The sequence below is a fragment of the Felis catus genome, chromosome B1 (genome assembly GCF_018350175.1).
Source record: "Felis catus isolate Fca126 chromosome B1, F.catus_Fca126_mat1.0, whole genome shotgun sequence".
Lineage (NCBI taxonomy): Eukaryota > Metazoa > Chordata > Mammalia > Carnivora > Felidae > Felis > Felis catus.
The window spans coordinates 101182394-101210300 of NC_058371.1; the positions used below are offsets into that span (position 1 = coordinate 101182394).

Genomic DNA, 27907 nt, shown 5'->3' on the forward strand with positions numbered 1-27907 from the left:
ACTGACAATAGCACATTATTCTATTTGTCCTAACACTTGATTACTATTAGTCACTCCCTAATAGCCATTCAAACAGTGATTAAATTAAGTATATATCTTTATTTAATAATGATGCAAATAACTGCCAATTTAAGCATATGGGGCATATAAGAACACTACTTGGACAAAAGCTGAGGGAATTATTAAAGTTAAAAAAAAAAAACCTAGAGGAAATTAAAAAGAATCTCAAAAGGTATCAGAATCTAGATGAGCCCAAATAAACCTACAGAAGGAGAATAAAGAGTTAGGGTCCAAAAAGGCATGAATCTGGACATGGCTCCTGGTGAGACTCTAAATTAGAAGCTATATCTAAGGTGAAAGAAAAAATAACCCAAACACTCAAAGAAAGTATTCTTTATAATGTTGGGGTGTGGGTCTGGGGCCAGAAGCAACATACTCCTTTATAGGCTTCAACTGAGAAATGCAGTGAAATAGGCAAGCTCAGGGAAGTCCCAAACCCAGATTCCCCAGCCAATTTCCTCTCAGGGCTTTATTTTCCCAGGAACTTTCCATTATCACTATGAACAGGGGGATGACGAATAGGAAAGAAGGTCTCCCCCAAAGCCCTTACCCTAGGACCTGGCAACCTCCCCCATGATTTTTCTCCTTCCATATATTCCACTCTTTCTGTATAATGCAGTACACAGAACTATAAGCCAGTCTTTTTAACTTCAGTTATATTCATTAAATGTCTGTAATGTGTCTGTGATTCTGACCATAAAACTCTTTATTTAATTAATAGACCTTTTCTGGTAAAGTTTAGGATTTACAGAACAATTAAGATTGTACTGAGTTCCTACATACACCACCCCATAATCCCCCACTGCACACTTAGTTTCCCTTATTAATATCATATAATAGTACAGTACATTTGTTATAACCAGTTAATAATAATATATCAATAATAGTTCACTAAAGTCCACAGTTTATTCAGATTTCCTTAGTTTTTATCTAATGTCCTGTTTCTGCTCTAGGATCTCATCCAGAAAACCACCATAACATTATATTTAGCTATCATGTCTCCTCGGGCTCCTCTTTGCTGTGAGTTTCCCAGACTTTCCTTACTTTTGATGGCCTTGACAGTTTCAGGAGTACTGATCAGATATTTTATAGAACATCTTTCAATTTGGTTTTGCCTGTTTTTCTCAGACACAGATTATGAGTGTTTGGGAGAAAGACCACAGAAATAAAGTGCCATTCTTGTCACACTATCAACATCACTAATCACCTGGCTGAGGTAGCATTTGTCAGGGGTCTCCACTATCAAGTAGCTCTTCCCTACCCCCTTTTCTATATTGAACCCTTTAATATAGAAGTCATAAGTATCTATAGTCCACACATAAGGAATTGAGTTGTTATGCCCTCCAAAGTTTCTTCACTTACTTCTTAATATCCTAATCCTCTCAAAGAGCGTATACAGATAAAACAAACAAAACTGAGACCAAGAGAACTTATTTAAGGCTACAGAACTAAAAAGTGCAAGGGTTAGGAATCAAACAAAACTGAGTCCTAGCTTAGTGCTCTTTTCCTTGTAATACAATTTCAAGAGCACAAATTATATAGTAATATGTAAATTTCAAACTCCACATTATTCAACCACTAGTCTCCTTCCATATACTTCTTTTATTTTTTCTTTTTCTAAGTATGCTCCATGCCTAATGTGGGGCTCAAACTCACGATCCTAAAATTAAGAGTCACATGCTCTATCAACTTCTATTTTATTCATCAGGTTCCTGTTTCTCTGGCAGTGATTACTCTTTCTTATTAATTTAACTAACTTCTACTCTAAAGCCATGTTATTTTTCTCAGTTTTCTTTGTCCTGCAGAAACAAATTTTTTTGAACTATGTCCCAGAAACATCTTTACACTTCTGTGAACCTACCCTATAGAAACTGCCTGAACTACCTTTGCCAGTAACATGATGTAATTAATGAAAAAAGCACTAGACACTAAATTAAAAAAAAAAAAAAAAGTAAAATGGAAGGTTGTATAATATAGTGGGTCAGAGCTTAGACTCTGCAGTCAGAAAGTCCTCTGATCAAATTTCAGTACCATCACTACAACTCTGACCTTGGAAAAGGCATTTCACTTTCTTAAACATTATTATACTTATTTGTAATCCTGGAAACTAATCTTAAAGCATTCAGTATATAAAAGAGGTGTATCTATGCAGTCTTCCACACAGTATCTGCAAAAGAGAAACTCTATGATTTCTAAACCAGCCCACATAATTTAAAAGTAAAAGCTGAAAGATAAACTTGGAACTTACCAAACTGATTATTTTGTACCTTTGATAATAGAATAGTAGGGGATCAATTTACATAAAAAATAGTTAAGTACTTTGAATTGTGCATGCTTTAAATAAAATACAGAGTGTCCTGAAAATGAGATGTATTTTGTACAATTCCTCCCTGAGACAGGTATCAGAAGAAAATTTCCCCAAAAAAGTCAAGCCTACACTAAGCTCATTATATTCTTATACTTACCAATAACAGCTAATAAAGGACTTGCTGAAAATCCCTGTCAGAGGCCTAACAACCCTTCTTCCAGGATCAGTAACAGTTCTTCATAAACTAAAGCAGCCCAACTACACAAGGGCAATTAATCTATTACAGCACTCCAGACAAAACCAAAAGAGAAGCAGAGAGGAAATTTCAACTGGAAAATATTTTGATATAATTGACCCAGATGACAAACTAAACTTAAGCACATGTCAAGTGCTACAGTCTACACAAGAACACATACAGATACCAAAGGATATTAAGAGTTCACACCAGCCAAGGTGAAGTCTCAACTATGAATAGACTTTACATCTTCAATCACTGTTTAGAAAAGATACACAGGGGAAGCTAAAGGGTTCTTTCATAAACTCAGAGAAAGAAATGTTTAAAGTCTTTAAAATCTTTATTTTGGGAATTAAAGGTAATTACAATTATAAAAAAAATGTTAGGGAGTTTCTCCTTCAATATATGTAAGACACCCGTATTTTCCAATTGGCTAGAAAATTTCATTGTCTATCTACATTTTTCTGATCACTTTCAAAATGTGTAAGACTTCGGGGCGCCTGGGTGGCGCAGTCAGTTAAGCGTCCGACTTCAGCCAGGTCACAATCTCGCGGTCTGGGAGTTCGAGCCCCGCGTCGGGCTCTGGGCTGATGGCTCGGAGCCTGGAGCCTGTTTCCGACTCTGTGTCTCCCTCTCTCTCTGCCCCTCCCCCGTTCATGCTCTGTCTCTCTCTGTCCCAAAAATAAATAAACGTTGAAAAAAAAAATTAAAAAAAAAAAATGTGTAAGACTTGTTATTCCAAAAGCTCAAATTTAATTTTGACACTTAGATCCCTTGGAAAAAATATATATATGTTGTGACCAAAAGCCAACTTTCTTCATAGAAAAGTGAAACTAGAAAGAATAGAATATAAATTCCCAACTTCTTTGACTTCATTTCTGCATACATAAGCTATATGATATAGGTACTTTAAACTCTTCTCACAAGCAATAATCAGACCAAGATGAAAAGACCAATGAAAATGCCAAGAAAAACAAATAATTTTTTCATGTGCCCAACTTTTTCTTTTGGAAACTTTTAATAAACATATAGGAAAACTTAAAAAATAGTAAAATGAACATTCATTGTTCATTAAATATATTCTCCACCCAGATTCAAAAACTGAATAATACTGCCAAATTATACTAAATTGTATATTGAATAAAAATCCATGGTAGGGGCGCTTAGGTGGCTCAGTTGAGTGTCTGACTCTTGATTTTGGCTCAGGTCATGATCTCTGTGCTGGGCATAGAGCCTGCTTAAAATTTTCTCTCTCCCTCTCCGTCTGCCCCTCCCCCACTCATGCACACACTTTCTCACACACGCAAAAAAAGTTAAATAAAAATTAGTAAGTAGGATATATAATTATATCTAAGCAAGTATGAACTCAATTGAATAAGAAAATTTCTTAACATCACTTATCATTTGTGTGTGTGACCTGAAAGAAAAATGAACATGAGTTTAATGAAAAAACTCAAATAAGTTAACATATTCATGGTTATTTTACATGAACAGTGTCCAAGACAAACCTTTCAAAGAATCTTTTTATCATTTTCTCACAATGAAAAAAAGGTAAAAGTAAAACTGTCTAAAGTCATGAAAGTTTTCATACTTAAAAATAGTAATAAATGTATTTCGAAGTAATTCTACGATAGGCCAGAGAGCAGTCCTGGTAACATCTGGAAAAGTTATCTTAGATCACATGAGATATTAGTTTGTAGGAAAATACATGTGCTCCTTTTTGAGATTAAAGTGTAAATAACTGTGAGTGAAGGCCTCATCAAATAAGTTTCAGATATCTAGTAGACATAAAAAATTCAAAGATTACGAATATACAGTTGTGAAATACACAAGGTAGGCACAGAAAAATGGAGATGACAGTAAAACAAGTAGGAAATGCCAGTAAAATGGCCACGTTCATTACCATGAGATAAGAGGACCACGACCAACGAGAAATCAAGAGGTCTCTGAAATTTCAAAATCACTCATTATTCCAACATTTAAACCTGCAAACTTTAAAACTGTAGTTTTGATTCAGTATCACTGATGCGAGTGAAAATTGTTCCCTCCCCATATCTTCAGTATCCAATATCTTCCACAAAAAGATAATCAAACCTATGCAAATAGTAGTGATTGTACACACACTGATTCTTAAAAAGCAAAGAACCTAAATATATCTAAACATTTCCAAAAAAATTTTAAGTAAAAAACTGACTCTATTCTGAAATAAATTTTATGCTCTGAAACTGCCAAGGAGTTTAATGTTCTAAGATAGGAAACATATTTTGTTATGAAAAAAAATCCCTGGAACTATCAAAACGGAGCCTTTTATCAGGTGCTTCTTACGAAATGAATTTGATATTTAACAGATTGAAGTACATACTTTTGTGATAAAGTCCATTCTACTAAAGAATTTTAGGTTTTATGTATGTATATTTCCTAACTGGATATATGATATTATATAAAAGTTAATAACAAAATTATATCCGGCCCTAAAGTAAATGTAAAACTACATGTCAAGTAAGATTATCTATCCCAAGTAATAGGGTAGAGCAATGAACAGATAATGTATGTGTGTATTTCAGAAAATAAACATTGTACAATTATTCCCAGACTGGAAAAGCATTTTTAAGGAATTTAGTTTTACCATTTAAAGTATCTGAATTCTTTGAAAATTCTACACATACAAATACTATATTTATAATTAAGTCCTGGTTAAGCAAAAGAGATTAACGCAATTAAAAAATGTAGAACTTAAACAAGACTGGTTTCTATTACACATAGATATAAGAGATACTGATAATAACAAAACTAAAGTTGTCTTCTATTGTCCACCATGTTTTGCTGATTACATACACTAATTTAGTTAGAGCTCATCTCCCTGTATTATATTACCATCAACTTCAAAAACAAAACAAAACAAAAAAATCAACTCCTTAAGATGTCTTTTCATATTTTTCTAAGGACAAGAATCAGAGGATTGGTGTTAGTGGGGCTGGAAAAGAAAGTAGCAATCTAAAAATTTAACACCTTACCTTTATAGCTAGGAAATTCAGGCCACTCTCATTGGCTAAAGCCTTTGCAATCATTGTTTTAGAGCATCCAGGTGGCCCATACAGAAGAACTCCTTTAGGTGGTTGAATACCCATTCGAATGAAAGACTCTGGATGTTTCAAAGGCCATTCCACAGCCTGTTTCAATTTTAGTTTGATATTTTCCAGTCCTCCTATATCTGACCAGGATACCTGCAAAACAGAGCATTTTCTAAATGTAAGTTCTGTGAAGACAAAGGACCAAATAAATAAATAAATAAATAAAGCAATAAAAAGTGCAAGAAGAGGAATATAATCATTTAAGAATCTAGAAAGAAGATCCTTTAAAAATTCTATCAAGAAGTAAATCAGAGTACATAAAATGAGCTGCATATTATAAAAGTACTAAAAAAAATGTTTCTGCTTGTATACATAATTATTTAAATGACTGAACATACTGTTAAATCTATCTTCTATTTAAATGACTTTAAAAATTAGGTTTGGGGCACCTGGGTGGCTCAGTCTATTAAGCGTCTGATTCTTAGTTTCAGCTCAGGTCATGATCAGGTCACTCAGGTTTGTGAGTTCAAGCCCTGCATCAGGCTCTCTGCTGTCAACACAGAGCCCGCTTTGGATCCTCTGTCCCCCTCTCTCTTTGCCCCTCCCCTGCTTACACTCTCTCTGTTTCTCTCTGAATAAACTTAAAAAAAAAAAAGCAAAAACAAACAAATAAACAAACAAAACCAAAAACTCTGCTAGCTTCTGGAACCTCCTATTAAAAAAAAAAAAAAAAAAATTAGGTTTCATCTGACTGAAAATGGTTTGAATTAGTGACCCAAGGTCTCATCTATATATCTTTTTAGCAAATTTATTTGCTTTATTTATTACGTCCAAAAATATTTCTGAAGGTCCTTTAGGAACATAAGGTTTTTTTCTGTCTTTGATTCATGAATGAAGTATCTTCAAAGTTTTGTTCCTTTTTCTCAACAAAGAAACACCCTTCCCAAAATAAGACAATTCTTTACATATTATTTACTTAATAAATACCCATTAAGAACCACATATCAGATAATATACACAGGAAATAGAAGAATAAGACCTGAATACAAACTTTAAAGAACTTAAAAACTACTAGTAATGTGTACATAAATAATCATGGTACAATGGAAGGGATGCTAAGCACAGTAACAAAGAGAAAAAGCTTTTGGGAGTTCCCAGGAAAAAAAGATTACTTCCAGCTGGAAGGCACATCTGAAAGCCAACGTCTAAAGCACAGATGAAATCTGGAAATATGAAAACAGGGATATGGTCAGGTAGAAGCCAAAAATTATGAAAAGCTCAGATGACAATAAGAAGGAATAAGAGAAAAATGACTTGAGAGAGAAAAATAAAAAATGGAAAGTTAGTTGAAACTATATAGTGGGGGACACTGAAGACTAGATGATGGAGTTCAAGAACCTCTTTCCTCATAACAAGAAGTCTTCGAAGATTTTAACCTGAAAAGTGCTATGGTCTAATCTGTGCTTCAGGAAGACTTCTCTGACAAGATTCATGTAGAGAAAAGAGAGAATGCAGGGAGATCAATTAAGGACCTATCCTAAACATTCTTAACAACAACAAAAAAACAATTTTAAACTAGGATAGCCACATGCAGAGGATAAAGACACACCAGAGTGATACTGAAGTTCCGCAGCTGATGATGTTGAAGGTAGAGTAAAAAAGAGGGATAATTTAATGCTAAAGATTTCAAGATGAGTTAACAGAATACAAATGAAAAATAATTTTTAGGAGGAAAAATATATGATAGATTTTTATTTCTAGATATTATAAAGAGTTGAGACACAGGACAGGCCATTCAAGAGCCAAAAAGGGAGCAGATGGAATGAAAGCATCTCAAATGGTGCTCTGGAAAGAGGTTAGGACTGGAATTTTAGATTTCAGAGAGATGTACATAAAAACAATAGAAACCATGAGATCAATTAAAATTGCCAATCATGAGGAGATGTGCGTGAAAGGCAGATTGCTCGGCATCACCTACATTTATGAGGCAAGAGGAAAAGAAACAAGAAAAAGTCAGAAAATGAATCCAAAAAAGAAAAGGTTTTGTTTGTTAATATCAGAAAGGTTACTTTTTCTTAATGAACTTGCATGGATCTGGGAGAAAGGGGACTTTGTTTTTGTTAATGATTTTTGCCCACAGAACTAGGAGAATTCTATATTATCCACCACAATCCTGAGGTCAGATTTAATTATTCTTTTCTAAATTTCTTTCTTGGGATTTATCTTACAAAGTAAGATTACTGGATTAAAAGGCATGAACATTTTTAGGTCTCTTGATCATAACATCAGTTTGCTATCTCAACCACTTTATCCATTTTAGTGGCATAAGGGATACATGTATAAGTTTCTCTGAAGCATTATCAACCTTTGATTTTATTTTGTATTTTTTTTCTGATTTCACCAATTAATAAAATTAAAATTAAACTTGAGATCAATGCACATAAGCTTACAGACCTAAAAACATCCAGCTATCATCAGGGGTCAAAGTGACTGTTTACAACAGAAAGTGACTGTTATTGTTAAAACCAGGCCTGCCTAGGAAAAAGTGCAGCAGAGTTATCACACCCTGAGGGGTAGAAATAAACATGGGAAGAGAGTTTTAAGGAAGGTAGTCAACAACTATCGAAAACTAAATAGGTCAAAAAGTAGAAAGTATTAAAGAAGCAGTGGTCAGTAGATTTAGCAACAAGTTGACTAAATTGAGTGGTTTATTTAGATCAGTTTTTGTTTTTATGCCCTTTAGCAGTGGAATATACATAACATACAACACAAATACACATATGCATGCACATGCATGCATACATAGACAGTATGTATATGTTATATACGATGCACAAAAGCTATATTTATAATAACTACCAGAAATGTAAAAGTCAGAGAAGCAACTCCTTAATCTAGTAAAAATTAAAATGACAGTGTATTATTATTATGATCCTATGTGATGCCCATTCAAATTGTTACTATGCATTTATTATAACTATACAATGAGAAGAGCTCACTGTGAACATGTTCCATGAGGAGCAGATGTTTACTTATCTTAGGGCATGTTTGAGTTTATACTTAGAATAATGTAGCATTATAACAGAATAACTTAAGCTAATTTAAGTAGTACAAATATACAGATTAAAAATTTTCTTAAAGGTTAATGCAGAACTTTATCTTTCCTAACCAACGACATTAAAAAAAATGCCTGTAAATGCCTAGGGAGGACATTTTTCTCAAATTTGTATTAAACTAAATAACCTGGCAATGCAACCTGATAACCTTCAGCATGATAAAATTTGGTTTTCAGTACATTTGCGTGTTTAGTTTTTAATCAGTCTTTTAAAGAGTCTTGAAAAGAGTTTTTAAAAAAACTTAATATCAGATATTAAGTACTTCCATGAACCACACATGGAAATAACCAATATAAACACAAAGAAATCCATGCGGTAAAAGATGATCTCTTTAGTTAAGGACCAAGGATACTAGCAAACAGTGCCAGCTGGACCAGGAGTTGGAGAGGGCTTGTTCCTCAAGAGAAATTAAGGTGCTTTTACTGGAAAACTGAGTGTTCCTTGGCATGGAAGAGGCCAAAACAGTGATGCCACTGCACAGACCTAGCCGACCATACTGAGGAGTTGGTCCGTTGCCCTGAGGCTGTAAGAAGCAGAAGAAAAGTTAAACAATCCTGTCCCTTACCTCCCTCCTGAGATAGAGCTCTGGCATCATCAGCTGTCCTTGCTCTAATCCTGCCTTGACTGTATTCTTCACTATATTCTTTCTTCAGCCTACAAATATTTCGTTTCTTCCTATCCTTCAAAACAACTTGGATATTGTTTCTACCTAATGTTCTATCACCTTCTTTTTCACCAGTAAACTTTCTGAAAGATATTATGCCTCTACCCCTACTGCATTTATATTTCCTACTCTGTATTTTAGTTAAGCGTTTATCTTGCCAAGCAGTGGTAGGAAAAGAGGGTAAAAGGATAAAGATAAAAAGTTAAGACTGGTGGGAAAACAGGAAGTTGAGGGAGTTACATCAGAAGGTCTGTAGCCTCTCAGGAAAACATGAGGCAAGGTCATCTACAGAAATATCAATTAATCTAACAAATACTGACCAAATGCCTATGTCACAATATGCTCATTGCTGGGGACAAAATAGTTCCTGTCCATACAGAGTCTTTGACCTGATGGAATACTTTTCAAGGGGCATATTTCCATAATTAGGCAATTACTATACAGCATGTTACATGCTATAGTCACAGACTTTAAATGAATGCCCCCCCCCCCCAAAAAAAAAAACTTTTAGAAGTGCTATATGAGGTGGGATCTGATGAACACACTGGAGCTAGGCAGCTGAACCAGCTGAAAATAGCAGTAGATGCCATGGGAGGAGAGAGACAAAAAAAAGCATCATACATCGCAGGAACTAAAAGTAATTCAGTATGGCCAGAATTTAGAGACCCAGGAAAGGAGTAGAAACAAAGGTCAGCAACATAGGAAGCTATCAGACCTTGAAGACTTACAAGGCATCAAGAAGTTTAAACTTTATCCTGAGAGATATGGAGAACAAGTTAATCAGGAAAATGACATGATCAGATTTCTGGAGGACAACTGCGGTTACAAGTGCATGTGTGCACTTGGAGGGGGGAGGGTAGAGGAGGGGCTTCTACAGTAATTCAGATAAAAGATGGTGATTATCTGCACTAAGGTAGTAGCAGCGGGGCTATACAGAGGGGAAAAAAAGATTAAAGCTTTATTAAACCATAATAAGTATATTAAGGCAAATCAAAGCATCTTGAAAAATAATTAGATTTGGAGAGGGGTGGTAAAAAAGAAAATGGAATCAAGGGTAACATCCATGATTGAAACTTGAGCAAATGAGTAACTGAAAGTTCTACTGAAAGAGAAAAAGGAACATGTTTGGAAATTAAGGAATTAGTTTCCAATTATTATACTGTGGTTGGAATTTATAAGTGAAATAAATTCAATAAACTAAGAAACGTCCTCTATGTGCTGAACTTGTTTTAGGAACTGTAAGAACACAAAGATGAGTCAGAAAATGTCCTCAAAATATTGTACTCTAGAAAGGGAAATAAGTACCTTAAAAGACACAGTCTTTGTCTAAAGATATAAAAGAGCTGAGGGGCGCCTTGGTGGCTCAGTCAGTTAAGCATCTGACTCCTGATTTTGGTTCAGGTCATGATGTATTTGCGAGATTGAGCTCCACATTGAACTCTGTACTGACAGAACGGAGACTGCTTGGGATTCTCTCCCTTTCTCTGCTCGTCCTCTGCTTGTGCTCGCTCGCTCTCTCTCTGTCTCTCAAAATAAATAACTTAAAAAATAAAAAGACATAAAATAGCTGCCTTCACAGCAAGTAATACAAAAACTACTGAAAAAAATACAAAACAGTTTTATAGTTCTCAAATATATGAGATGGTGAGGACAGACATTTGGAAATTGTGCATATACGTAAGATTTATGTCAAGGTGTTAGAATGTGAAAATAATAGCAGATGGGTGAAAAAGAAAAGCAAAATAAATGGATTTTAAAAAGCACTATTATGGTCAATCACACACAGAAAATTAGCTACAGCTAAGTCTAAAGCAGTTTCCTACTTTCCCTTACCAACTAGATGCAAGGTGAGCTGGGAACAATGAAGCTGGATACCTTTCCATATCACTGTCACCCATTCAAAAAATGACTAAGTGCCTACTCCATACTCAGTCCTATACCAGGTGCTGGTTTACAAAATCCCTGCTCTCAGGGTTAAACCATGTAAGTAAGAGATTAAAAACAAAATTACTCCAGGGGTGCCTGGATGGCCCAGTCAGTTAAGCACTGGCTCAGGTTACAATCTCAGGGTTTGTGAGTTTGAGCTCCATGCAGGGTTCCACACTGACAGTTTGGGATTGCTCTCTCTGCCATTCCCCCACTCGCACGTGTGCACAAGTGCATTCTCTCTCAAAATAAATAACTTTAAAAAATTAATTAATTAATTAATTTTAAAAATTAAAATAAAATCACTTCAATTACTGCGTGGGAAATGAACTTGGGGGGGAAATAATAAAAAAATAAAAATAACAATGTAAAAATTATGTTTTCCCAACACCTAAAAGTAACCATTGTTAATGGTACCTTCAAGGTTTTCAAGTGTGTGTGTGTGTGTGTGTGTGTGTGTGTGTGTGTGTCTTCATTGAGATCATAATGTATTCACAATTTTATATTCTACTTTTTTTTTTAAACTTCATACATTTTTTGATGTTATAATCTTCCAGTTACTGTATGACTTTGGGCAACTTAACTTGATCTTTCTAAACTTTCTCATCTAGAATACAGGGGATAATAAAACCTATGCTCTCAGTTTTATTGTGAGAATTAAACAGTATATTTATATTAATTGCACTTTGCCTGGCACACTGTAACTATTTAATAAATACTAGGTATTAGTTTATTTAAATGTCTAAAAGATGATTACAATGAACAGTTATATTTTGAAGGACTAGTGACAAAAGATAAAAGCCAATTAGGCAATTACATTTGTAGTTTCATGAGCAATATTTAATTACCATAACTTTTCTATTCTTTTCCTTTGTGTCTGATAATTACATTTCTTAAACTAAAGGTAAACAAGTTTTGCATTTCAATTTAGCACCTAAATGATGAGTCTTTCAATAGCTAAGATACCAATTAAAAAATGAATACAAATCAGCTTAAAGAGTTACAATTGCACAGAAGAAACTTAAAGCACAGAAAGTCATGGGAAAAGTCAGTCTGTCAAAAAAGAATAAATACCAGCATGAAATCATAAAATCCTAAAACTAGAGCAGGAATTCAAAAACTAGCTGGTTCACTATCCCACCTTCAGACAGTATTTCATCTTTCAAGTCCTCTCATCTTTCAACAAATACTATTTTACGCTCTTTAAAAAAATAAAAAAATTCTATAACTCTCTTTTTAATAAGTTACACTATATCATAACTGCCAGAAAATTATTCCTACAATCTAACCTAAATCACTCCTGATAATAGCTGGGTCCTTTCTTTCTTACTCGGTCCTAATGAAAACAGTGAACAGCTGCTCATATATGGCTTTATAACTTTTTAACTTATTTTTATAATAATAAAGTTAGAAGTAAAGGAACAGCTGTCAAACAAGTACAGACAGGGCAGTGAGATAAATTTCCCAAGGGTGATGCCCTCCACAAACTATCTTACAATACTTTCTGGACAAACTTCCACCCAGCAATATGCAAACCAAAACCAAAACCAAAACACCCCTCAACCTGCATACCAACAGAAGCCAAAAGACCTGATGATTGCATGTAAGAAAAACCAAACACAAAAACAAACAAACAAACAAACAAAAAACAACTTACGGACAAGTTCCAAGAGCACAAAGTAAAAATTAATGAACTGAACTGCAGATATTGGGAAAAATACTATGAAAGAGGAATTCAATAACCCCATAGGGACAGTGTCTTTACACATCTGTGAGGCAAGGTGCTTGTGTTTGTTACATACCAAGTTTTACACTGCCAGGTACAAAATGTTCTTTTGAAATGTTATTTTTACAGAAAATATTGTGACAAAGAGTACTTTTCATTTGTTCTTTCCTGCTAACATGTCCCAATAGAGGGACAAGAAGCCAGGAGTAGCAAGTGGGTTGGCACCTGTTCAAAATATTCTGTGGGGTAAAACAGTAGCTTTTGAACAATTCAAATATGTAAAATACATTTATTTTGTTTAGAAATCATACACATACCAAATTACTAAAAGTAACTAATAATGCAGAAGGAAAGAAGTTAAGAAAACCCAATCTCCAAGATTCAAAAGAACTATCCATACAATTCCCGATGCTTCTTTAATGGAGGCAAAGCAAAATTAGGAAGCAGTAAATATTCAAAATGAATTCTTAGGTGTAAGTGAAAAAAAAGGGAAAGCCATTAGCTTTATATAGTAAAAGAGAAAAAATATTTTCCCCTATGCTTTAAAAACACACTCTGATTTTTTTTTAAAAAACAAGTCAAAGTTTCAGTTGTACAATAGTGCCATAAACTATCTACATTCTGTCTCTCTCTCTTTCTCTCTCCCCCAAATCCATTAAAATAAAAACTTCAGGTAAAATACAACAACAAAAAAGACAACTAAATGAGGACTCTGAAAAGTAAAGTAGATGAACTGTGAGGCAAGTAAAAATACAGAGAAGTATTCTGTACAGGGTGCTAAGAGGGCCAAGTATTCTAAATATTTTTTCCTTCTCTTTTTCTCTCCTCCACTCCCATTTTTTCCCCCTCTTCCTGTCACTTTCATGTTGCATAAGCAACCTTAGTTGAAAACATCTGACAATTTCACAAGAGTACAGGGAACTTTAAAAAGTAGGTGAGAAAGAATATAAGAAACTGCATGCCAAAACTTTGCCACTAATTGCAAACTGCCACTAATCTAGGTGATTTTGTTGTTCTTCAGTAAATCGCATTAAGGATCTTACTGAAACATACAAAGGCTATGGGAGTCAGATGCTCCTATAACTCCTAATTAAAAAGGAAAAAAAATTAAGATAAAGAAGAAATAAACAATTCAAGTAAAAAAAATCAAAAATATCCTGCAAATTTACAGATATCATGAAAAATATGACCAACTTAAAGTCAAATGTTTTAACCAGATTTCAAACTGTATAAATTTCATAATCAGCTGAATGGCTTCATTAAAATTTGAGTTCAATTTCTAAAATATCACTACCTTACAATCACACTTTAATAAGTTTACTCTGAGCTGTCTTCAGAGAACTGGTTATGTATGAACCTAAATAAATATAATAACATATTATATTTACATAAGCCTCAGACCGCAAAACTTTTTAACTTAATTCAACTTAAAAACAGTTCATCATTTCTTGGGGCACCTGGGTGGCTCAGTCAGTTAAGCCTCCGACTTCATTTCAGGTCATGATCTCACGGTTTGTGGGTTCAAGCCCCGTGTCAGTCTCTGTGCTGAAAGCTCAGAGCCTGGAGCCTGTTTCAGATTCTGTGCCTCCCTCTCTCTCTCCTCCTCCCCTGCAGGTGCTCGCTCATTCTCTCTCTCTCTCTCTGTCTCTCTCTCTCAAAAACAAATATTTTTTAAAAATTAAAAAAAAAAATTTCCAAAATGAGCTTTTATTTATTTTTTATTTTATTTTTTTTAATATATGAAATTTATTGTCAAATTGGTTTCCATACAACACCCAGTGCTCATCCCAAGAGGTGCCCTCCTCAATACCCATCACCCACCCTCCCCTCCCTCCCACCCCCCATCAACCTTCAGTTTGTTCTCAGTTTTTAACAGTCTCTTATGCTTTGGCTCTCTCCCACTCTAACCTCTTTTTTTTTTTTTTTCCTTCCTTTCCCCCATGGGTTTCTGTTAAGTTTCTTAGGATCCACATAAGAGTGAAACCATACGGTATCTGTCTTTCTCTGTATGGCTTATTTCACTTAGCATCACACTCTCCAGTTCCATCCACGTTGCTACAAAAGGCCATATTTCATTTTTTCTCATTGCCACGTAGTATTCCATTGTGTATATAAACCACAATTTCTTTATCCATTCATCAGTTGATGGACATTTAGGCTCTTTCCATAATTTGGCTATTGTTGAGAGTGCTGCTATGAACATTGGGGTACAAGTGCCCTATGCATCAGCACTCCTGTACCCCTTGGATAAATTCCTAGCAGTGCTATTGCTGGGTCATAGGGTAGGTCTATTTTTAATTTTCTGAGGAACCTCCACACTGCTTTCCAGAGCGGCTGCACCAATTTGCATTCCCACCAACAGTGCAAGAGGGTTCCCGTTTCTCCACATCCTCTCCAGCATCTACAGTCTCCTGATTTGTTCATTTTGGCCACTCTGACTGGCGTGAGGTGATACCTGAGTGTGGTTTTGATTTGTATTTCCCTGATAAGGAGCGACGCTGAACATCTTTTCATGTGCCTGTTGGCCATCCGGATGCCTTCTTTAGAGAAGTGTCTTTTCATGTTTTCTGCCCATTTCTTCACTGGGTTATTTGTTTTTCGGGTGTGGAGTTTGGTGAGCTCTTTATAGATTTTGGATACTAGCCCTTTGTCCGATATGTCATTTGCGAATATCTTTTCCCATTCCGTTGGTTGCCTTTTAGTTTTGTTTGTTGTTTCCTTTGCTGTGCAGAAGCTTTTGATCTTCATAAGGTCCCAGTAATTCACTTTTGCTTTTAATTCCCTTGCCTTTGGGGATGTGTCGAGTAAGAGATTGCTACGGCTGAGGTCAGAGAGGTCTTTTCCTGCTTTCTCCTCTAAGGTTTTGATGGTTTCCTGTCTCACATTCAGGTCCTTTATCCATTTTGAGTTTATTTTTGTGAATGGTGTGAGAAAGTGGTCTAGTTTCAACCTTCTGCATGTTGCTGTCCAGTTCTCCCAGCACCATTTGTTAAAGAGGCTGTCTTTTTTCCATTGGATGTTCTTTCCTGCTTTGTCAAAGATGAGTTGGCCATACGTTTGTGGGTCTACTTCTGGGGTTTCTATTCTATTCCATTGGTCTATGTGTTTGTTTTTGTGCCAATACCATGCTGTCTTGATGATGACAGCTTTGTAGTAGAGGCTAAAGTCTGGGATTGTGATGCCTCCTGCTTTGGTCTTCTTCTTCAAAATTACTTTGGCTATTTGGGGCCTTTTGTGGTTCCATATGAATTTTAGGATTGCTTGTTCTAGTTTCAAGAAGAATGCTGGTGCAATTTTGATTGGGATTGCATTGAATGTGTAGATAGCTTTGGGTAGTATTGACACAAAATGAGCTTTTATTTATTTATTTTTTAATTTTTTTTTTCAACGTTTATTTATTTTTGGGACAGAGAGAGACAGAGCATGAACGGGGGAGGGGCAGAGAGAGAGGGAGACACAGCATCAGAAACAGGCTCCAGGCTCTGAGCCATCAGCCCAGAGCCCGACACGGGGCTCGAACTCACAGACCGCGAGATCGTGACCTGGCTGAAGTCGGACGCTTAACCGACTGCGCCACCCAGGCGCCCCCAAAATGAGCTTTTAAAACACTACCTACTTTTGCCAGATAAGCAAGTCCAGGAAAAATCTCATTAAAAATGGAAAACTTTAAATAAGAAAAAAAAAAAAAAAAACAACAAAGAAACAAACAAACAAAAAAAACAAACACAGCAGCACCAATAATTGAAAAAAGTAATAAAAACACATGAAAATGATATAAAGTTTCACCTAGAAAATTCTTTGTTTCTCATTAGAATATTTTATATTTTTTCTAATTTACCAAATTCCTTAATTAATTTAACTGCAAACAGAAAAAAATCCTTTGACTATATAAGGAAATTGCTTAGAAAAATCCCTGTCATTCTTACTCTGGCACAGCAGAACTGGAAAATGATAAAGGAAAGAAAAGTATAAGAACCGAAGAAAGAGAAAGGGACTTTTACAGACTGGCCCCTAAGCCCAGGTGCTAAAGAAGCATATGTTCACAAGTTTCCCAAGTGAACTTTAAAAATCAACCATAAAAGAAATACAAAAGGTCCAGAAAAAAATGTTTTAAATAGTAAAAAGTTTTAAGTAAGTTTTGTTCTAATTGTTCTTCTTTGGGAATTTGTGATACAAGTGAAAAGTCAAACAGAAGGACTCTTTGTTATATACGCATGTATCACCAGGACCTTCTTAACACGGTGTCTTGTATATTATACATGTTCAATGTCTAGTAAAGGAATAAATTAATAGGCAGACACATATTTCTCTTGTTTCATTTTAAACATAAGTAGCTTGGGGCGCCCGGGTGGCTCAGTCGATTGAGCGTCTGACTTCGTCACAGGTCATGATCTCATGGTTCGTGGGTTCAAGCCCTGTATCGGGTTCTGTGCTAACAACTCAGAGCCTGGAGCCTGCTTTGAATTCTGTGTCTCCCTCTCTCTCTCTCCCCCTCCCCTGCTCACGCTCTGTCTCTGTCTCTCTCTCTCTTAAAATAAATAAACATTAAAAAAAAACTTCCTTTAATAAAAAACAAATAAAATAAAAATAAAGCAGCTTAAGAGAGAGAAATAGGGGGATGGGCTGGAAGGAGGTAAAATGGGGGAAAAAGGAGAGAGTTAATAAACCAGCATGTGTGGTCAGACCTAATGTTGCTAACACATAAAAGTGTGCAAAGGCTATACATATGCCTTGCATGACATTTTCTAGCCCAGATATGTCCAAATAGTTGGATTATAATTTCAAACCATTTCCTATGATCTTCTTTGATGGTTGGTTGACAATAAAAATTTTTGCATATATGGAAAGAAAAAAAAAACTCTCCCCTACCAAGACTGGCGAAAGAGATGCTCCAAATCTCTGAAATAGAAGCAAAGAGAGGAGGCCCCTTTCTGTCAGAAAGCTGAGCAAACTTACATAAGCAACTTTCCTAAGCACCTTCAACTCTGTGTCCTAAGATACAGACTAGAAAAGGAAGTTCCCACATGGTAAAGAATAACCAATGCTAGCCAGAGTGCCAAGATATTGGGGAAAGAAAATTACTATTGATATTCTGGCTTGAGGCAACAGGTATGAGAAGAAAGCCCTGACAAAGAGTAAAAGGGACATTAGAAAATAACTCTCACAGCACAGTCTTAATGGTCAATATTTAGCAAAAGAACAAAGGATGTTACCTTATAATCAAAGCTTCTAATGGATGCTGAATGTGCTACATGTAACAACTGACGATATGAATGTTAGTGGGATAGAACCAACGTGGGAACCAGGCCTGAAAGATACCATAAGAGAATTCTGGGGAGGGGTGCCTAGGTGGCTCAGTCGGTTGAGCGTCCGACTTCGGCTCAGGTCATGATCTCACGGTTTGCGAGTTCGAGCCCCGCATCTGTGCTCTGTGCTGTCAGCTCGGAGCCTGAAGCCTGCTTCGGATTCTGTGTCTCCTTCTCTCTCTGCCCCTCCCCTGCTTGTGCTCTGTCTCTCAAAAATAAATAAATGTAAAAAAAAAAAAAAAATTAAGACAATTCTGGGGAGTAAGTTTTCCAGAGAAATGAAACATGTATCTTAGGCATATGATGAGTTCTGTGAGACAGGTAAAACAAGTCTCAGGAACTAATAAGAAGGAAACCTATGTGGTAGACCGTTGAGCAAAAATTATCCTAGGGTAAAATCTGTCTATTTTTTTTTATAACTTCTGACAAGTATGGGGGTTCATGTGTTACAGGTTTCAACAAGAGAGTCAGGCTCCTATAGGAAGAGGTTTTAATATCAAATATACATTCACTTATTTATTTACTCATTCATTCACTCTGATATATTCATTCCACTTACAAGCTTGTTATGTTTGGAGTGTCTGCCCAGGCTCTAGGAATATAGGTAGGTACATAGAATGAGGTATGAAGAATAAACAAGATTGACATGGTCTCTACATAGTTGAGCTCACTGTCTGGATGAAGAGGCAGACATTAAACAAATACATTAATAATTAAAGACTAAACAAACAAAACAAACAAACAAAATATATAGGATGCTACAATACACGTAACAGGCCTGGAAGGTCCTAGATAGTCAAATATAGCTTTCTAGAAGACCTGGTTATTTAAGCAAGAACATGAAAAACAAGTAAGAGAATGAATAAGGCTGTACCATTTGGAGCCTCTAATACTGGCTTTTAGTCCATTTTGGGGAAGGAAGGAAGAGATGTACATAATAATGGCAGAATCATACTGATGGACCAGAGTTTTTCTCTAGATTCTAATCTGATAAAAGAGATCCATTTTAGCTTCCCTAATCTGTGACTTGACCAGTTACTATTCTCCTTCCTGGCCTCCTTTCTTTGCTGTCTCTAGGAAAATCTGAAGTTGTGTACATTAGACATCTTGACACTACTGAAAAAGCAAAGAAGTATAATAATTAAACATGGATAAGAAAAGCCACTGAGAACAAATTCTGCATGTTAGCAGCACATCCACCTAAAATCTAGCTAAGTACTCATGAGGGGCTGAGGGATATTTAAATCAGATAATTAAAGGTTCAAAGTTAATAGTTTATCCTTGTTAAGCTGGGATGAGAATGGCATTTCACCTCAGTGGTGTTCCTCCCCAAAACCCATATCCTAGCCTAACCATAGTAAAAACATCAGTCAAACTCAAAATGAGGGACATTTTTCAAAAGACCTGACAATATACTCAAAACTGTCAAGGCCATCAAAAACAAGCTAAGAATAAACACTGCTACAGCTCAGGGAAGCCCAGGAGACATGATAACCTGGATGGAATCCTGAAATAGACAAAAGCCATTAGGAAAAAAACTAATGAAATCCAAATAAAGCATGGAAGAAGTTATAAGTGTTCAAAAAGGTTCAATTCAGAAGGCCTGGGTTGCTCAAACTCCACCCATTCTAAAGAAACTCCAGCCAATGACAGCCTTCTGGGAGATAATCTCTGGGCCTTTTAAATATCGTCCCTGATAAGAATGTTTTTGTATGTGAGGCCTTAGGCTATGCTGTACCTATTTGACCAGATAAGTTCACCCTGACAATGTGATTTAAGAACATCTTAAATTTTTGGCCTGAAAAAAGCTGGAATTTAAGTAGCTAAGGTCAGATGTGGAGTTGCTATATATACAGTACATGGCTGACCTCCAGTAAAACCCTAGACACCAAAACCCATATGATTCTCCTTGGTCAATAACACTTTACATATATTGTCACATTGTTTCAGGTAGAACTAAGTATGTTCCCATGTGATTCCATTGTGAGAGAACACCTAGAAGCTGGTGCCTAATTTCTCTGAATTCACCCTGTGGGCCTTTTTTTCCCTTTGCTGATATTGATCTGTATTCTTTCACTGTAATAAATCATAAGCATGAGTATAATCGCTTTTGACTCCAGTTAATCCTTCTAGTAAATCAAGCCAAAGAGTGATCTTGGGGCTCCCCAACAAAGACAGACAGATGATTAAATTATAAGCAGCTTAGACTTCTCTAGAACTCATTCTCACATATTCCCCTCCTATCTCCTAGTACTCATCTATAGCTCTAGACAGCAGAAAAAAAAAACCTTTTATCTCAGGCCTTTAAATTTATTTTTTTTTTTAATTTATCTCTGGCTTATAGTGGAATTCTCAGGTATCTGCTAATTTTCAGATTAAGTTTAATCAATCTACCATATTTTTCCCACTTCAGCATCATACCCCATTCCATCTTAGAGCACTGGTCTTTCTATTGGGTCAAAACCAGAAGGTTCATTCTTAATACACTTAAAAAAAAAAAAACAACCTACATAAAAAACTACAAAGCATTTCTCTGAAAAGTACATGAAATTCTGACAGCAATTTTAACATGGGACATTGGAATACATCCCACCCTATTGCTTGGATATAAATTTTTATAAATAAGGGACACTTAAAAAATGCCAAAAAGACACTTTTGTTTCTGGCCAATGAGTAAAAGGGATAAGATTTACGTTTCTGTCTGAAAAAGAAAAAACTAAAGAAAGTGGCAAAATATATGAAGCATCAACTCTCAGAACACTGGCCATCAGGCAACAAAGGACAATGCACCTTGAGAGAAAGGAAACCAACTATCTGATTACACACAACCAGTTGCCTGGAAAAGGTCACAGATTACAGCAATGAAGGGAAAACACAGGCAGAACCTGCTGTCTCCAAAGATGAAAAGATAAAGCTAGAAGTATGGGAAAGCCAAAGAGGCTAGGTATCACAGAGCAGAGGATTACAGACAAAAGAAGTCCACAGGGAGAGAACACCTGAAATCTGATGAGGGTTTCCTTTATATGTACTGTTATCTGTGTATATGTGAGAAAAACAAAATAAGGCTGGAGGAGGGATGGTGGTGGAAAGAGGTCAGAGACCCAAATGAATTAGAGGGAATAGTGCCTGCCCTCAACAGGGATGTTGTGATTCACAGGGCTTTAGGTAGAGTATTGATAAATGATCCTACCTCAGTAGTGGGGAAAAATGATCCCTAGACACAATACTGCCCTGGTCTCACCTAAGGAAATTTAAAGGCAAGAACCCCCACCTCAATAATCAAACTATTTCCAAGTAATTTAACCACACCCAGAACAAACTTTAGGAGTATTTTTATAAATATAAAAATAATCTAGCTGCCAACAAAGTAAAATTCAAAATTTCTGGAATCTAATCAAAAAGTACAAGCATGCAAAGAAAATATAGCCCATAAGAAGAAGAAAGATCAATAAGTTGAAGCTGATTGAGAAATTATAGTTGATAGAATAAAGACATTAAAATAGTTGTTCTAAATGTATTCCATATGTTCAAAGAAAGGAAACACTAAAAACACTAAGTAGAGAAGAAGAAAATATAAAAGGATAAAAATCAAATTTCTAGAGAAGAAAGCTAATTTAATGTCTATAATTTTAAAAATGCAATGGATAGCGCTTATAGCAGATTAGAAATTCCAGGGGGGTAAAATAAGTTAGTAGAATGGTAAGCAAAACAACAGAAAGTAACTAAAATAAAGCAAAGAGAAAAAGAAAAGAAAAAAATGGACTTAGCATTACTGAGCTTTGGGACAATCTCAAGCAGACAAATGTACATGTATATTTTGAGTCCCCAGTGAGATAGTCAGGCAAGAAACAAACTAAATATTTAAAGAAATCATGGCCAATTTTTTTTTCAAATTTGATTAAAACTATAAACCCATACATACAAGACCATCAATGAACCAGCACATGAAACATGAAGAAAGCTACAAAGGCACATCATAATTAAATTGCTTAAAACCAATGCTAAAGAGAAAATATTAAAAGCAACCAGAGAATAAAATATATATTACATATGGAAAACAAAGAAAATGGAGACAGCAAATTTCTTTTCAAAAATATTGCAAGAAAGAAGAGTGGAGGAAAAACAGTAAAGAATTTGGGGGGAGGGAGGATACTATCAACCCAAATTCTTTATCCAGTGAAAACTTGAAAATATCTTTGTAAAACAAACAAAAAAAAAAACCTTTTTTCAGACATAAGAAAACTGGAATAATTCATGACCAACACACCTGCATCACAGGAAATGTTAAATAAGCCTTTTAGGAAGAAGGAAAGTGATACCAGATGGAAATCTGAATCTATACAAAAGACAAAAGAAGATGAAATGATAACTACATTGAATAAATATAAAGATTTTTTTCTTTTAAATCTCTTCAAAAGAAAATACCATTTAGAGCAAAATGATGACAATATACTGTGGGGTTTACAAAATACGTGAAAGTAAAATGTATGACAACGGCACAAAGGCCAGAAGGGGAGCGATGGAAGTAAACTGTTTTAAGGTTCTTATTATACTCTACATATGATATATTATCACTTGAAGGTAGACTGTGATAAGTTAAAGATGTCTCAAGGGAAATTTAAAAATATTATGAACTAAATGGAAATAAAATACAACAAATCAAATATGTGGGATGCATTTAAAGCAACTGAATGCTTATATTAGAAAAGAAAACCTAAAATTATTAACCACAATTCCCATCTTAAGAAAAAAAGAAAAGCAAATTAAGCCTCATGCTAACAAAAGGAAGGAAATAAAGATGAGAGTAGAAATAAGTGAAATCAAAACCAGAAAAACAATAAAACACAACACTGACAATTTGAAAAGATCAGTAAAATTGATAGACCTTCAGTCAGACTAATCACGGGGGGGAAAAAAAGACACAAATTACCAATATGAGATATAAAAGACAGGACATCACTACTCATTTGGTAGATAGTAAAATGATAACAAGAGAAAACTATGAATGACTAACTCCATCAATCCAACAAAGCAAAATGGGCCAATTCATTAAAAGATACAAACTACCAAAACTCACTCAAGAAAAAAAACAAAAAACTTGAATAGTCTGTATTTATTGAAAAATTAAATTGTACTTAAGTCTTCCAAATAATTAAAATTCTAGACCTAGATGGTTTCAGTGCAATACATTTAAGGAATTAATACTAATTTTACACAATTTCTTCCAACACATAAATGATGAGAGACCACGTTCCAATTCATTCCATAATACCAGCATTTCCCTAATACCAAAACCAGACAAAAAACTTCATTTAAAAAAAAAAAAAAAAAACTACAGACAGATCTCTCTCATGAACATATATAAAAAGGGTGCTATGTCACAATTCCACTTGAGTGGAATTCATCCAAAAATACAAGATGGATTCAACACTGAAAATCAATGTAATTCACTGTATTGACAAACAAAAAACCAAATTATGATCATTTCTATGATGCCGAAAATGCATTCAACAGAACTCAACAACCATTTTGGATTTAAAAAAAAAAAAAAATTCTCTCTTCAAACTAGGAATAGGAGTAGAAAGGAACTTCACCTAATAAAGAACTTCCAAAAAAAAAAAAAAAAACTACCATCATACTTGATGGTGACGGAGGGAATAAAGAGTTGTTTAAGGGGCACCTGGGTGGCGCAGTCGGTTAAGCGTCCGACTTCAGCCAGGCCACCATCTCACGGTCCGTGAGTTTGAGCCCCGCGTCAGGCTCTGGGCTGATGGCTCGGAGCCTGGAGCCTGTTTCCGATTCTGTGTCTCCCTCTCTCTCTGGCCCTCGCCCATTCATGCTCTGTCTCTCTCTGTCCCAAAAATAAATAAACGTTGAAAAAAAAATTTAAAAAAAAATCGTTTAATATAGGTATGGAGTTTCAGTTTGGGAAAAAGAAAAATTTCTGGAGATCTGGAGATGGATGGTGGTAATAACTGCACAACAATGTAAGCATACTTAATGAGGCCAAATTATACATTTAAAAATAGTTAAAATGGCAAATTTTATGCTATGTATATTTTACCACAGGTTAAAAAAAAAACCACTTTTCTCATATATGGTCCTCCTGACTGCAAGCTATAATTGTAGTTTCTGTAATGCTACCATCACACACAAAAGAGCAGGGTTAACCCTACCTGGGGGGGGGGGGGGGGGGGGGGGAGTTAGTCAAAGACCTAAATGTAAGAACTAAAACTATAAACTCTTAAAGTATAAGGTAAATCTTCACAACCTTGGATTTGGCAATGGTTTCTCAAATGTGGTACCAGAAGTACACACAAGAAAAGAAAAAACAGATGCACTGGACTTCATCAAAATTAAAAACTTGTGCTTCCAAGGTCACTATTAAGAAAATGAAAGAGGCAGCCCACTGAATAAGATAAACTATTACAAATCATACATATCTGATATCAGATATCATATATCTAATAAAGGACTTGTATCCAGAATACATAAGAATTCTTACTACTTAATAATAAAAAGACAAATAAATAACCCAATTAAAAAGGGGCAAAGGATCTGAATAGACATTTCTCCAAAGAAGATACACACAACGGCCAATAAGCAAATGAAAAGATGCTCGTATCATTAGTCACTAAAGAAATGCAAATAAAAAATCACAATGAGATATCATTTCACACCCACTAGGATAGCTATAACCAAAAAGATAGTAAGTTTTAATGAGGTTATGTAGAAACAGGAACTCTCCATACACTGCCAGTGGGGATGTAAAATGGTCGTCACTTTAGAAAACTGTTAGTTCCTCAAAAGGTTAAACACAGAATTACCAATGACCTAGCAATTCTACTACTAGATATAGACCCAGAAGAATTAAAACAGATGCTCAAACAAAAACTTATATATAAATGTTCAAATTCAACTTTATTTATGAGTCAAAAGATAGAAGCAATCCCAATGTCTATCAACTAATGAAAAGATAAATCATAACGTGCAGTATCCATACAATAGAATATTACTTAGCAATAAAAAGGAATGAAGTACTGATACATGATGCATGGATAAACCTTGAAAATTTTATGCTTAGTGAAAGAAGCCAGTCACAAAGAATCAAGTATCTTATAATTCCATTTATATGAAATGTCTAGATTAGGCAAATCTATAGGGATATAAAATAGATAAATGTTTGCCTCAGGCCGGTGAGGATGGGCAGGTTGGGAGATGATAGGTAAAGGGTACAGCATTTCTTTTGGGGGATGATAAAAGGATGTTCTAAAGTTGACTACAGTAATGGCTGTACAACTCTTTTTTTTTTTATATGAAATTTATTGACAAATTGGTTTCCATACAACACCCAGTGCTCATCCCAAAAGGTGCCCTCCTCAATACCCATCACCCACCCTCTCCTCCCTCCCACCCCCCATCAACCCTCAGTTTGTTCTCAGTTTTTAACAGTCTCTTATGCTTTGGCTCTCTCCCACTCTAACCTCTTTTTTTTTTTTTCCTTAAATATACTTGACCACCAAAATATGCCCTTTAAAAAATGACTGAATTCACATGTGAATTGTACCTCAATAAAGCTGTTACCAAAATATGAATATATACTTATATAGAAGGGCAAAAGAACTATTTCTGAGAAATAAGAACATTTGTGAACCAAAATTCTTCACAAAATATTCAGTCATTTAACAAACTCTTATTATTTGGTTGTTACCATTTGCCAAGCAATGGAGATACAAAGATGAACAAGACAAAAGGTCCACAGGGATATATGCATATTTTGTGTATTAGGTGTATTATATCCATAAGCCATATATGTGTATTTTGTGGGTGTGTGTTAGGGATCACAATGCAAGATCTTTGGTAACTGAGAGGTCAGAAGACAATTTTCCAGGCAGAGAAGACCACACATGCAAAAACAGGAGTGGTTCAACAAGAGCAGAGCATAATGTTAGAAAAAAGTTAAGGAGGCACAAGCCAGGTTACAAATACCAAACTAAAGAGCTTAGACTTCATTCTAAAGATGATCAACTGGTAGTCATGCTGATGGCTTTTAAGCCAGATCAGTAATTTCTTTTGCATAAATTACTCAATGAAGAGATGGGAAGGACTAAAGGGCATGATCAGATGGTATATAATTACTCCATATCTGTACAAGGTGAAATAAAGTAGTACCACAGAAGAACCACACTAACTACCAATGAGTTCCTTTACACTAAATGAAAATCTGTGTTTTTAGCAAACACTCATCAAGTATTTCTTATTGACCAACTATAACATATAAGTATAGCATATATCTCTATGATAACCTCAACATTATTTATAAATTCAAAAGAAGACATGCATCAGAAAACAGCCAATTAAGAGCTTTCCTTCTATAATCTGACAGGAAAAGTCTTTCATTTCACCAAAGTTAACCAGAATCAGAGCTGAGAGCAGAAACTGCTCTCTCATGTCTCCTACAGACTAACTTTTCTATCTCTCTCATGTCTCCTACAAACTATAAGCCTGAGAAAAGTAAGGTATAAAAAGAAAAGTGGAATGAAAGAGTTAAACTTCTAAAATATTTAATACACTTAAAACTACAATCTTGATTTTGGCACAGAGTATTTCCTGGTTAAAAGTAATCTACTTTCCCAAATGTGCTTTCCTGTTCAATTGTTATTACTTAAAACTATAAAAATGCACAAGAGAAGTTGGCAGGGAAGACTGGGATCTTGGGAGTGATAGAAGACACTCTTCTGTCTAGACAACAAGAGGCAAAATCAAAAGAAACCGAATTCAAAAGACTTGCCAAGAACCAATATGGAATTAATAGAATTTCCACAGGTTGTATATCTATTCCAAAAAAAGCAATCTGTTATTTAGTAAAGCATCCCAGAAACCCTCAATCCATTGAATCTGTTAAAAATAAAGAACATATAGAATACAGTACTGTTTTTAAAGAACAGAAACTCAAATTCTTTCTAATTATCCTGAGGGTACATGAAGAATGAAATGTAATTATGGTCAATTAAACTATTTAACTCTCTGCACAGGAAAAGTAATGCTAATGAGCTCATCTTGTGAAATTCAACTGCCTTGTCACATTCTGATGTTCTATTCTCATCTGAAAAGATGCCAAATGAAAATACACCAGTCAATTTTGAATATGTAATTAGTGAAACAGTCTTTTGATTATTCATATAATTAAGTTTGCTACTATTTAAAATGGGAGTAAATGAGGTATGTTTATTTAACTAATGACATTTGGTATACACTCAATTTGACTGCTGACTACCTATAAATTTAATCTGGATCCAAGCTTACAAAGAGGTTTGAGGCAATACACTTAGTCTTAAGGCTCTAGTTACAATTCGCTTTTAAAAGGGTTCAAATGAAAGTAGAGGCCTCTCTTTTTATTGACTTTTAACTTATTCTGAACCAAATGCCCAAATTCTGAAAACTGCAATCCAAAAGCAGTATCAAAAGCATAAAGACGGATTATTTCCAAATAAT

At 35.1% G+C, this 27907-nt stretch overlaps 1 protein-coding gene across 9 annotated transcripts in view; it reads right to left on the bottom strand.

Annotated features, from left to right (window-relative positions):
* Nucleotides 1-27907, bottom strand: part of SPATA5 (spermatogenesis associated 5) — a 370044-nt gene that overhangs the window by 286358 nt on the left and 55779 nt on the right. For all 9 annotated transcript variants that reach the window (XM_011281675.4, XM_003985028.5, XM_019828995.3 and 6 more), the window contains exon 11: nucleotides 5618-5827. In XM_011281675.4, the coding sequence (XP_011279977.1) occupies nucleotides 5618-5827 (210 nt within the window). The remainder of the gene's footprint in view (nucleotides 1-5617; nucleotides 5828-27907) is intronic.